At 51.4% G+C, this 13524-nt stretch overlaps 1 protein-coding gene across 1 annotated transcript in view; it reads left to right on the forward strand.

Annotated features, from left to right (window-relative positions):
- PCSK6 (proprotein convertase subtilisin/kexin type 6) overlaps positions 1-12963 on the forward strand; it is a 195625-nt gene extending 182662 nt beyond the window's left edge. Inside the window, exons 18-21 of the mRNA XM_077124015.1 lie at positions 348-451; positions 5981-6110; positions 10032-10144; positions 11599-12963. Coding sequence (XP_076980130.1) covers positions 348-451; positions 5981-6110; positions 10032-10144; positions 11599-11696 — 445 coding nt within the window. The 3' untranslated portion in view covers positions 11697-12963. The remainder of the gene's footprint in view (positions 1-347; positions 452-5980; positions 6111-10031; positions 10145-11598) is intronic.
- Positions 12964-13524: the final 561 nt, after the last annotated feature.

A 13524-nucleotide genomic window follows, 5' to 3' on the forward strand; every position in this document is an offset into this window, starting at 1 on the left:
ATGTGCCAGTGGTAGTCCATGTGTGCTCAGACCTGCTCTCAGGGCTGGGGGCCCACGGACCAGGAGAGAGCATGAGGATTTGGCTTCCTGCACCATGGGACCGTGACACCCATCAGCCCAGCAGGAGAGGATCTAACTTCCAGGCCCACGACACTCTCTCCAGCCGGGGCCTCACCTGCTTCAGGACAGCTTTTCCCTTTTCTTTAAGCACTGAACCTTAGTGACATAGCAAAGGGCCATGCTTCAAGAACTTTCATTTCTTCCCCTGAAAGGCATTTGAAGGCAAATCGTAATTTGATTAAGATTTTGGAACAGATGCCGAAACCTGCCTCTTTTTCTTTCAACAGCCTTACCAGGGGAAGCTGCATCCCAGACTGTGAGCCAGGCACCTACTTCGACTCTGAGCTGGTCCGGTGTGGGGAGTGCCATCCTACCTGCCAGACCTGTGTGGGTGAGTGGACGGCTGTGTGGACAGTCACAGCCTGGGTTACTGAGCAGGCAGGCTAACTCTGCAATTGAGCAAGTCCTCAGACTTCATGGATCTCCATGTTCCCTGCAGCGTGCAAACACAAGCCCGCCGGGAGCACACACCCAGGTTTCCGAGCGTCAGAAACCCAACCCAGCAGCGTTTGTTTCTACCATGAAGTGAATGCAAGTGGTTTGTGATCTGTCGTGCCCTGAAACTCAGCTGGTGCTGGGGAGCTGAACTGATGAAAGTCCACACACCACGGAGATGCACAATACTCAGAAGGAGGAGGGAGGGTTTGAGTGGTAATGGGGACACTTTTCCTAATATAACCTTAGTTCTTTTTGCCTGTTTTCACTTATTTTGAACATTTTCTTAAGAGGAAAAGATTCTGGTAAACAGTTTTATCTATATAATAATTTCCTCACACGGATTACAGCACAGATGCCTTCGAGGCACTGTTTTATGCAGGAGAGTGGCGAGCCCATTCTTTTTATTGGATTTCATTTTGCAGTTATTTGCACAAGTAGGTTGGAGCTCAGCACAGGTCTGCGGGCTCATATACTCCGCAGGTGAAGTTTTGTCCTCTTGACCCTTCTTGCTGCCACCAGGCACTCTGGTCCCCGTTCTAAGAAACCCACATTAGATTTAGGTTCTGCTGCAGTAACAATTTAAGGAATCACAACTGCCATAATACCATTCTTGGGAAATGTCCCTGCCCTGGCATAGCCTTCTCGATGTGGCCTTGTGGGCCCTGGTAGATTATCAGCTGTGCTTCCGAGAGTGGACCTGTCAGAGAAACAAGGGGAAACTGCATCCCTTAAGCCAGGAGTGCCTCCTGGCTGTTGAATCAGACATGGAACTAGGGCTGTCAGCAAAAGTGGCAGGGCAAGGACAGGTCCTGAGCAGCCACTGCCCGCACCCATCCAACCTGCACGTCACCAGGGACAATTAGTGGGAGTTCAGGCCTCATGGGCACACCCCTGTGGAATCCAATTCCTACAATCACACTGCCATCTCCAGTTTCTGAAGCTTTGAGTTCTACTGACAAGATGGTGTCTGCAAGTGCCTGGGGCCAGGCTTGTCCTGCCTTCTGGCAGCAGCAATCTCACTCATCAGCAGGCTTTGCTCCTGATTCCACATGGCCACTGCAGAGCAGTTCCAGGTTCTCTGAACCTGTGCCCAGCTACAGGGCGGCCACCTCACTGGGAGCCAGCAGGGCCTGGCCATGCTCTCCAGGGGTGGGGCCTCCATCCCTAAGGCATGGTTGGGGCCAGGTGTGCCTTGGAGGCTGTAGCCTCCTACCAGCATGAAACTGGCATTTTGGAGCTTCTCCCCCATCCCACCTCGATGCCACGCTGCCCCCTCAGCTACCTGTTATCTTCACAGGGACACTGAGGTGCAGCTGCACCCCTGCATGGTCTGGGTGTGTCTTTTTCTATCTGGTGGCATTTATATAACCCCCTGGAAGGACTTAAAAGTACATTGAGAAATAACAAAAACCCACCTATGATACAGTACTTCTGTATTGGTGAAGTGTAGGTGCTGGGCTGACTTGACAGGTGAAGACCTGTGCAAATGCACTGGGAGAAGGGCCCCCAGGTTTGGGTTATAATGCTTTGCAGTTGCCATCTTGAAATTCTTAATAATTTTACCTTTGAACCTGTGTTCTGTAAGTCATGTCTGATAGGACGATGGAGCATACGCCAAGGTGTGTGTGTGCCTTGGCTCACACCTTGTCCCACCTCCCCAGGATGGTCCTTGGCCACCCGCTTCCTTGAGACCTGGGCCCACCCAGCCCTATTCCTACTCAGTGATCACTGCTGCCCTCCATCCCCACTGGGTCGTCAGAAGGGTCGGCATCAGGCACACATGCCCAGTGGCATCTCAGGGCAGCATGGTGGTGGCTGCACCTACCCCAGGCTGGCAATGTTGTGGCACATTTGGCGGGTAACTCAGTGGGACAGGCTCCTTGTCCATCCCCAACTCAGGTGCCTGGCACTTCCTGGTATGGAAGTGACAATCCCTTGGATACCCATCCACCACAGGTTGTTGTGATGGTCCCATGGGAAACGGAGATGCCTGGCTCAGTTACCCTCCCTGGCAGGATACTGGCACACTGGTCCTGTGGCTGGCAGGAGGGGGACTCTGGTAGCTGGGGTTCTTGTTACTGGCATGTGCATGCCAAGTCATAGGGCAGTGCCCCCAGGCACCTGTGAGGGTCTGCACTCACTCCTGAGCAACTCTGTGCCCAAAGGAATAAAACATTAAACAACAAATGAGAAAATGACTGGCAGGTCAACAGGGACTGGCAGGTAACAGAAAGGAAAACATTTTATATGTTAGCACTTGTAACTGTACTTCTTTTCTTTCCTGCTGTTTGAACAAGGGTCCCCACAGTTCATTTTGCACTGGCTCCCACAAATTAAGGAGCAGACCCCACTTTGCTACTGTTAGAATCCATGGGTGCTTTTAAAGTGTTCAAAACCTGTAAGGACTTGTGACTTAAGAAAGTTCTCAGAAGGCTGACTAAATTATGAAAGTCATTTTATTACTTAGGAAAATAGTTCAATGGTTACAGAATTTGCATTTAATCAGTTTTTGTATCTGATAAATTTAGCCTTAAATGAACTGTAGATAAGAGTGAATGTTGTTTTTCTACCATGGAAATTCAACCGGCATTAGGATCCCAGCAGCCAAGGAGAGACAACCTGGGTGAGGAGGGTGCCACAGATAACAGAGGAAAGCAAGGGCTGCAGGCCAAGGGGTTTGTAGGGGCTTCTGGAGGCCAACCTGCCAGGGGAGGGTGACAGGCCATCTGTGCACTTGACCTGTCCACATTCACCACTAGACACTCTCTGGAGATAAAATGATAGTGGGAAACATTGGCCAAGCACAGAAAGGAAAGGCTGTCACGAATGGAGAGAACCTCTGAGCTAGAAAGAGATGCACTGCACAGAATCCCTAAACGGTCACAGGGCCAGGGGAGCTCTCCAACCACAACACAGGAAGGAAGGGAGGAACCAACGCATACACCCTCCACACGGGGTGGGCAGCAACCCATTTTGGAGGGCCTGTCCCCACAAAGGCCCCCTAGCTATCAAAGGAGTTTAGCCTGAATACGCTCTAAATGCCCTTTGAGGGCTTGAAGCTCTGGTTCTGAGATATGAAACCAGCCATCGTAGTAACGAGTGAGCAGCTGCCCCTACGGGACTCTAAATATCTGCCAAGGGTCTTCCCTTGACACCCTCATAGACCAGAAGTTAGTGCAGGAAGAGGGCCAGATAGCACTGCATTAGCTCCAGCCTCAATCTAGGACCATGATCAAATTAAAGAGGGGGAAAAAAATGTCTCAGGAACTGCAGTTATCACAGAGGATTTGAGGTGATTTATTTCCCATGTTCTCTGAGCTGTTATCTGGCGGCTTCACATCAGAGCCTCCTTGGGGATGTTAGGCACAGAGAGGGTACTCAGCACTAACTTGTACAAGTGAATGAATGAATGAATGGGTGTGTAAGATGGATGGATGGATGGATGGATGGATGGATGGATGGATGGATGGATGGATAGTTGTTAGTTAGGTGGGTGGATGGATGGATAGACAAATGGGTGGTTTGATAGACAGACAAACTAATGTGGTTTCTTCACTCCAGTCCAATGACTGACCCAGGCTGACAAGTTCCCCTCTGACTCTTGCTTAACTGCAGATTTCCCTCCATAATTCTTGAATCTTCATTCAAAGCTTTGTCTCTCTCATCACCACATCCCCATAAACGCTTCATCATTTATTACCAAAAATGACCAGGTCACTCACACCAAATACCTATCAATGCCATTTCCAAAAAATCTCTTTTCAGCTCTTCCACTCAGCTCACAAGATGCTGTCCCCAGGAGAAATGTGATGCAAGGCGCACATGTGAGCCACAGAGTTAGTGTTAAATTTCCTGACAATCACACTTTGAAAAGTAAAAAAGAAACAGGTGAAAAATAATTTTAATAGCATGTTTTATTTAGCCCAATGCATCTAAAATATTCTTATTTAAGCATTAATCAATATAAAAAATGAGCTATTTTGCATTCTTTTTTTATGCAGCCCCTTTTGCGGTCCAGCGTGTGTGTATTTTACACTTACAGCACATCTTAGTTGGGTCCAGCTATATTCCAGATGCTCAGCAGCCATTGTCCTTGCTGGTCCCATCTCTAACAGAAGCATGGTTTTAAGCATGCAGGGAGTGGTGTGGGCAGAGTGACCATGTGTTGAGGTTGTCTCAGGTCCCCAAGAGTACAGCCCTTCCCATGTCCCCATCAATGAAGTGGGGATGGCAATGGCACCTACCAGGGGTTATGTGGGGATGGGGCCAGCCCAGGCACGTGGTGGACTCTTGAGAAGTGCTAGCTTTAAGCGTTGCCATAACAAAGCACCACAAACGAGGAGACTTAAAACAAGAGAAATGTACAGTGTCACAGTTCTGGAGACTAGAAGTCTGAAATCAAGGTGTTGGCAGGACCGCACTCCCTCTGAGGGTTTTAGGAAAGAATCCTTCCTTGCCTCTTTTTCGAATCTGATATTTGCTAGTCATCTTGGTGTTCCTTGGCTTGTAGCTGCATCACTCCAATCTCTGCCTCCACTATCACATGGCCTTCTCCCTCTGTGTGTGTCTGAGTGTCCTCTCGTCTTTTCATAAAGATATAAGTGGCTGGATTTAAGGTCCACCTTATTCCAGTATAACCTCATCTTAACATAATTGATTACATATGCAAAGACCCCACCTCCAAATGAGGTCACATTCTGAGGTTCGGGGTTGTTTAGTTTGTAAGCTGCTGGAATGCAGTATACCAGAAATGGAATGGCTTTTAAAAAGGGAATTTATTAAGTTGCAAATTTATAGTTCTAAGGCTATGAAATTGTCCAAGTTAAAAACAGGCTATAAAAATGTCCAAACTAAGGCATCTAAGGAAAGACACGTTGGCTCAAGAAGACCGATGACTTTCAGGGTCTCTATCTCAGCTGGAAAGGCACATGGCAACATGTGCTAGCTTTCTCTCCTCATTTCATAAGGCTTCCCCTGGGACATCTTCTACATCCCCAAAGGTCTCTGGCTGTGTGGGCTCTGTTGATTCTTGTGGCTCTTTCCAAAATAGTCCCCTCTCAAAGGACTCCAGTAAGCAACTCCACCTTGAATGGGTGAGGACACAGCTCCTTAGATACCATTCACTCAAAAGTTTCCACCTACAATTGGGTGGGTCACATCTCCGTGGAAACGGTAGAAAGCTCTGACCCTGTGCTATTGAATGAGGGATTAAAGGACATGGCTTTTCTGGGGTGCTTAATAGCTTCAAACTGGCACACAAGTTGACATGAATTTTAGGGAGACACTATTCAACCTACTGCAGTTGTGTTGGGTTGTCTGAACAGCATCCAAGGCTCTGTGGACCCAACAGGCCTGCAGCAGGCTCGGGACATGGAGATTGGCTGGGGGTCCTTGACATCTGTTCTTTCCCTGCACCCCTCAGGGCCTGGCAGAGAAGAATGTATTCACTGTGCAAAAGACTTCTACTTCCACAACTGGAAATGCATGCCAGCCTGCAGCGAGGGCTTCTACCCGGAGGAGATGCCAGGCTTGCCCCACAAAGTGTGTCAAAGGTACACGCCGCTCTCAGGCATTCTTCTCAGCTCAGGCCTGGTGGATGGGGAATGGCTGCTGCCATGGCCAGTCTCCCCAGGTTTGGGGGAGGGATGTGCTGCATCCCATAGCTGAGGAGAACAGAGGCAGGTGGAACCAGGAAGGGCTACCTGCAGTTGGTAAGCTGGCGCCTTCAGCCTGGAAGGAGTTCAGGGCTGGGCTGCAGCACCATGTCCTAGAGAAAAACCCCAAGGAAGAGCTTGCACAGGGCCACTGGGGTGAAGGAATGCTGAAATGCAGCTCTGCAGAGGCACCCCATCTTTTAGAGGCCCCTTGGCTCTGGAGACCCCTTCTTCGTGGATTCCTCCCACAGGAACAATGGGTATGGCCCACTCGGAGTGTACAGGATGGCTCCTGAAACAGGTAGCACCAGCCTTTCGAGAGCCTCAGGCTTCCTCTGGCCCCAGAATGCTGGTTTTGCACAATGGCCATCCCCTGCTGGCCGGCCCAAGGCAGCCTTGAGCAAGCAGGTGGCCAATGGGGACTGAATGTGGAAAAACCAGGTGGGTTTTTTCCGGGTGGGCAACCGGAATGCCCAGAAGACTTACTCCTGTTGTGCCCAGGGGTCTAATTATAAACCAGGTGGGGGGGGGGGGGGGCCTTGAAACCACAAATATCCTGAAGGCCAGAAGTCCAAAATATGTAGGGAAGAATACTTCCTTGCCCCTTCCTGGCTTCTGGCATTTGCCAGCTGTCCTTGGGCTTCAGTTTCTGCTTCAGTTGTCACGTGGTGTTCCCCTCCCCAGTGTCTGTCTGTCGGAGTCCAATTCTTCCTTTCCTATGAGGACACCAGTCATACTGGATCAGGGCTCACCCTCATCCAGTTTGGTTTCATCTTAACTAATCACATCTTCAAAGATCCAGTTTTGAAATAGGGTCTCATTCACAGGGCCAGGGGTGAGGACTTGAACATGTCCTTTTAGGATATACAGTTCAACCCATAACCCCAGGTCTAAGTTGAGGTCCAAAGCTGAGAAAAATAGGTAATGAATATCTCAAAAGAGGTGCTGGACACTCCCCCACCTGTCCCCTCTCTCTTTCCCCCTCCCTGCCCCCAAGACTTAGTAAGAGGACCTAGCAAGAACCAGTGAGGACCTCTTAGAAGAAAAAGAGAAGCACTCAGTGGAGCACTTGCCTGTAGGGTAAACTAAGTTCTGTCGCCCCCAACTGTCCCTAGTGCCCCTCATCTCCCCTGCCCCCCATGGGATGCTTGATGGGTGCAGAAACACAAGGGTCCATCTGCAGCCCTGGGCCCATGACTGGACAGAAGTATGATTAGGGTTCTTAAAAGAATGGGGCCTGCGTCCTGGGAGTTCTGGCTAACTCCCACCTGGAACAGTCTTAAGGCAGCAAGCAGATGGGAGCGGCCCCCACCGTCCAGCAGAGAGGGAGGGATGCAGGAGAGACACAGAAGGTACTGAACCCCGATTCCCTGCCCTAGAGGACCACGTGCCAGGCAAGGTAGCCTTGACAGAAAGCAGCCAGGGGAGGTGGGTCCTTTTAGAGGAGCAGGTGCTGCGAGAGAGTTGAGGGGTCAGCTGGGGGAGTGTCACCCCTGGTTTTTTTCCCCAAATCTCCAGGTAAAGACCCACACCTTCTTTACCTGACCAACACCTTCATCTTATGAGATCCAGGCTGCTTCTGGCTACAGAGCTGTGAGCTGGTGCTTGGGTATGGTGTGAAGCCACTAGGTTTGTGGTCATTTGTTATGCAGCAGTAGAAAACCAGTAATCCTGTGATCCCACCTGGGGAAGGAAGACCCCACAGAGCCAGGTGAAGGCGGTCAGAAGGCCAGCTGTGTTCTGCTGGGCCCCGCCATGCCCTGCTCTCCATGATGTTATGTTCGGAGCAGTGCTCGGCCATGGCCTGGCAGCACCCTGGTCCCTGGGCCTTTGAGACTATGACAGCCTTTCAAGTGTCTCAGCTCCTTTTTGGCTCCGGGCCTTTGGGTGGGCATTGTCTGTCGCAGCAGAGCTCCTAGGGTGGGGGAGGGGAATTTCCCCTCTGCTGTAGCATTGAGCCCCCCAAATTGCAGAGCCAAGTGCTGGGAGGCAGCGCGGAGAGGGCCAGACACAGGGGCTTTTGGAAAGTGAAGGAGGAGCAGGGTCCTACAGGGCAAACACCAGCACGTCCTCTAGCGTTGCCCCTCCCTCGCTGCAGAGTGGACAGGAGGGCCCGGTTATCACTATGGAGAAGGACGTCTGGAAGGCTCCGGGGGGGCAGTTTGCTCATGGGGTTTATGCGTTTATATGTGTAAACTCTAGTTTGGGGAGCATCTTGCGGAAGCCGTGGGAGAACAGGTGCCACCTCTCCTCCAAGATGAGGGATGCCCCACCCCACCCCACCCCACAGGGGCCCTGTGGAATCAGACTCCATTGGAAGGTCACCTTGGAAAGGGTCCCAGGGAGCCTCATTGTTGGCACCCAGTCGCTGAGGGCCTCACATGCCAGGAAGGTGCATCTGCCCCTACCTGCAGACCCAGGCCATGCATGGGCCCCTGCTGAGCCCACCCTCTCAGCTTCCTGTCTGAGTCCTTCTGGAGCCCCTTCAGCCCTGAGCTGGCCATGCAGGAGAAAAGGGCAGCATCCAAGCACTGTGAAGACCAGGCACCCAGCATTGTGCAGTGCAGGCCAAAGTGGGAAACCCATAAAGGTCCGTGTCATTGCTCCCTAGGGTGGCCGTACAAACTGGGTGGCTTGAAACAACAGACATTTATGATCTCACAGTTCTGGAAGCCAGGAATCCAAAATGGAGGTGTCGGCAGGGCCGTGCTCCATCTGAATCCTTAGGGGAGACTCCTTCCTGGTCTCTTTCAGCTTCTGGTGGTCGTCAGCAGCCCTTGGTGTTTCTTGGCTGGTGGCTGTGTCCCTCCAGGCTCCACCTGTTGTCACATGGCCTCCCCCAAGGTGTCTCTCCTCTTATAAGGACACGGGTCATATTGGATTAAGGCCCATTCTAATTCAGTAGGCCCTCATCTTAACTTACAAAGACCTATTTCTAAATAAGCTCACATTCACAGGGCCTGGGGTTACATGCCTTTTTTGGGGACACAATTCAACCCCTAACAAGCCAGATGATAAAGATCTTGGGCCTTGCAGGCCACATGGTCTGTCTCAGCTATTCAGCCCTGCAGTTATGCACAAAAGCAGCCATAGACAATATGTACACGGACAAGCAAGACTCTGCGCCAGTTAAACATTTTTACAAAATCAGGGACCTGGCCAGATTGTTTGCCAACCATTCCCTGAGGTCAGGTTTATTATGTATTAGAATTATGGCCCCTGGCTCCATCTCCAGACCAGGCTCAGCCAGGACCTCGGAGAGAGGCAGGAACTGGAAGGGCTCCCTGCCTCTGGGGCAGGAGATGTGGCCGAAAGGAAGCTCTGATTGCTGATGGCCCCGCTGGTCGCCAGGTCTGCTCCAGCATCCTGTCCTTCAGATCCCTGGGGTGGAATCGGGGTCGAGTCTGGCCCAGGCCCGGGCCACGACCACTGCAGCCTCAGCAGCTGACAGAGGAGGCCCTCACCAAGCTGCTCTGGGCACCAGATGGGACAGGCAGCCCCGGGAGGCTCCCCTGATGCAAGCCAGGGGGATTCTTAGCAACCCGGGTCCATCCTTCTGCAACAAGCAGATGCCTCAGCCTGTCTCCCACTAACCAGCCAGGACCATCCTTCCCTCTCAGGGCAGGAGTGAGGTCAGACACAAGGGGTCAGCCATGTCTTGGCCCTGTTTGGGAGCATCGTGTGGGCACAGTTGTGGCCTCTCTCAACAAAGGCCAAGGCTGGGGGTGGGGGAAGGTGGTACAGAGAGGGCTCCAGGCATGGAACACACGTTTGGGCCTCACTTCACCAAACAGCAATGGGAACCTGTGTCTCCCACAGATGCGACGAGAATTGCTTGAGCTGTGAAGGCTCCAGCAGGAACTGCAACAAGTGTAAGGCAGGCTTCATGCAGCTGGGGACTTCGTGTATCACCAACCACACATGCAGCAATGGTAAGTACCACGGGGGACAACTGGCTCACCCACAGAACTATCCCTCGAGAGAGCTCAGCCTGTGGGCTCTGGTCATGAGAAAGAAAGGAAGTATGGGGACAGCAGCCCTTTGACCCAACACACCTGTCCGTTGTGACTGGCCATCTTGAGACCTAGTCAGTTTACAAGGCAGCTGCCTTCTCTCCGAGGTCCTGGCTTCAGACCTTGCACACATTAATCAGCTTGGTATTCAGGCCACCAGTCCAGCTACTGCTGGTTGGTTTGTTGATTGACTCTTAAAAATTATTTTATTCTTGTACCATTCCCCCTCTCATGCAATAGGTGCCATGTGGCCTGGAAAACAGTGAATTCCATAGGAGAGGCTTGTCCTTGGGGTCAAAGTCAGGAGACCTGGAGGGTCTCACCATCAGGACTAAGGGGATAGGGAATCCCAGCTGAGGCCCAGCAGTAGGCAGGCTCAGCAACAGGGACCCGGGAGGCATGGGAGCAGCTGTCCACTGTGGGGTACCCACATCAGGACAGGACTGAAAGGCACGATTCTGCACTGTGGTGAGCACACATCCTCCAGGTAGGCTGAGGGGCACAGATAGTTTGTGAAAATAGAAACTCAGAAGGGAATCAAAGATGGTGCCTGATTTGGGGATTCCAGACAAGAGGAAAGGTGGGCAGAGGAGAACCGGGGCAGAAGGTATGTACTGTGGCAGGGCAAGAGGTCTAAGAGGCTTAGCAAGCTGTGGAGATGTGCAGTGTAGGACCAGCCCTGGGTACCATGTCCTGGACATGAACTAAAAGGAAGCAGCCAGCTGCAGCAGTGTCCAAGGATGGGGGCAGATGGTCTGTGAATGTGAAGCTATCCTGTCCTGGCAGAACGCAGACCAAAGAAGGAGACCTGGGACCCTTGCAAACCACCAAGAAGTGACCTCCTTGCCATGTTTCTCAGTTCTTTCAGTTATTCACAGATTTGGGGCCCTCAAAAGGCAGGAAGTTACTTGTTTAGGTTAGGTATCCAGCTCAAGAAACTGAGATTGTCCCAAGAGGTTTTCTAGGTTCCACCCCAAGAGCCAGCAGTCAAGGTCCACCCCTTCCCTCCCTCTCCTATGGCTTTTCGGTTACCCACTCCTGTCCATCTGCTTGACCATCTCCGTCCCACTGCACCTCTCTCTCCTCCCCTGGACCATGGCAGCACCCACCGTTCCTGTTCCCCTGCAGCCCGGCACTCCCACCTCTCACACAAACTCCCTCCCAAGCCTCCCACCAGTGCAGTCATCCCAAAATACATGCAGTGCCCCAAACCCACAGACCTCGCAGGAAGGGCTGTGACAGCTGCCTGGCGGCCGCCTGCCTTCCCCACACACCCAGCATGCCACTGGTTTCCAGCAAAAGGGAAATGAATGAAACAATCTCAGCCCAAAGCCTGACTAACCTTTCCTTACTCTTTCCCAACCCTGTTCCAGCCGATGAGACCTTCTGCAAGATGGTCAAGTCCAACTGGCTCTGCGAACGGAAACTGTTCCTTCAGTTCTGCTGCCGCGCATGCCTCCTGGCTGGGTAAGGGCCGGCCGCCCTCACAGGGCTGTCGGACAGCACCTGCGCCGGGGCTTGGGTGGGGTCTGCCAGCGCTCGAGGCAGGCCCACACACTTGACACTTCATGGCACCAGGAGCCAGGTCCTCCAGCAGCATTCCTGGCACCCAGTCCAGGTGGACGATGGCCCTTTACGGAAGGTGTTCTTAAAACGGGGATTATTCTTCCAAACTCAGCTTCCTGGCTACAAACTTCTGGCAAACTTGAAATGAGAACAGAACAAATTCTGGGACTCTATGGCTCTGGGAGTCGCATCTGGGACCATAAGTTTACCGAATCTTCAAGACCAAAGCAGAAAGGAAAGGCACTTGGCTTAACACATCCCATCCTCCCCCTATGCTCTGTCCAGCACGGTAGGAAATGTCACCTGTCTTCCCGGCGTCAGGAGGGACTGAGACACTCACCTGCTCAGCCTGCCTGCAACACGGCAGTCCGGGTGACAGCCTGGTTGGACTGTAAATAAGACAGATTGGGGGCATAAAATGTATGACCACTGGGGCTGGAATAGCCATTTCTACATAGTCACCTACTTCTGAAACTGCGGCGCTGCCTTGGAAAGTCAGACGCAAAGCCCAGGTCGGAAGAGGCTTCCTTTCTCTGCAGTGCTGAGTGAGCCGAGCTCCCCGTTGCCCTGTGTTCTTTCCACGTGTCAGGGAGTCTCCTGGGTCTGGATGAGCACAGCACACTGGTGCAGATCTTTCTGTGGGGGCCTGAAGGAGGTGCCCAGGCAGCAGCCCAAAGCAGTTCTCCTTTAGGAAACCCAAACCCGGGCCTTGAGTTGTTAGTCACCACTCACTTCCCCACTTCATGGAATTGCTTTTAAAGCCCACTCAGCCTCTGCTTTTCAGGAGACTTATCCTTCAGGTGGCTGTCTCTGTGTCTTTTAGGACACAGATTTATTGCTGCCAGACCCGTGCAGGTGTTTTATAAGCTACATGTCCTGATTTTTACCAATGTTAATTATTTTGACAAATATTTCATATATTTTCATTGAAATGCACAGATCTGCTTGATCCATTCCCTTTAACATGGGAAGAGCATTTGCCTTAAATCTTTTCAATCTCGTCTGTCTCCATTCCGTCCTGCTCTCCTCTTCTGACTGTAATGCACTTGCCTTGTCGCCTGTGAGCCGGAGAGAACCAAACTGTTGTTTATTGAATCAATGACTCCGAAAAAGAAATTAACAAAGCAAATACAGTGTTAACACTAAATTAATAAAAGAGTTAACATCCCGTGGTGAAGGAGCCTGTATTTCTTTCCAAGGCACAAAAATTAAGCACAGGTGCTGACCAGTGTGTGAAATGGACCTTGTGTCCACTTATTTATTCGTGGTCCAGATGTTTGATGTCACCACATGGAAAGTCATCTTTGAACTTTAGCAGATGTTGATGTAACAGTGATGGGGAACATCCCAGAGTCCCAATCCCAGGGTGTCATTTGGCAAAGAGACACTCTTCAGGGTGGATGGATGCCAGTTTAGGGACACCATCTGTCCATAAAGGGGGGGCCTCACAGCTCAGACTACTACTCCTGTGGCCACACGTCTTCATGCGTCTTCACTTTAGCTTCCAGCTGTGGTTTGATTAGGTTGTATCTTGTCTTGTGCACAGTGATGGAAATCCCTGTACCCCTAGGTTACATGTTACTTGGAGTGTCTACCATGGGAAGTTAGAGCCCAGTATTTACGAGGAATCTTTTGGCTGCAAAGCAGGGACATGCACCTGCAAGAACTAATTTACTAATTTAAGAAAAAAGTGGGGGGCAAGGTACATTGTTTTGGAAACCCAGGTTGACTCA

The sequence above is a fragment of the Tamandua tetradactyla genome, chromosome 12 (assembly GCF_023851605.1).
Source record: "Tamandua tetradactyla isolate mTamTet1 chromosome 12, mTamTet1.pri, whole genome shotgun sequence".
Taxonomy (NCBI): Eukaryota; Metazoa; Chordata; class Mammalia; order Pilosa; family Myrmecophagidae; genus Tamandua; species Tamandua tetradactyla.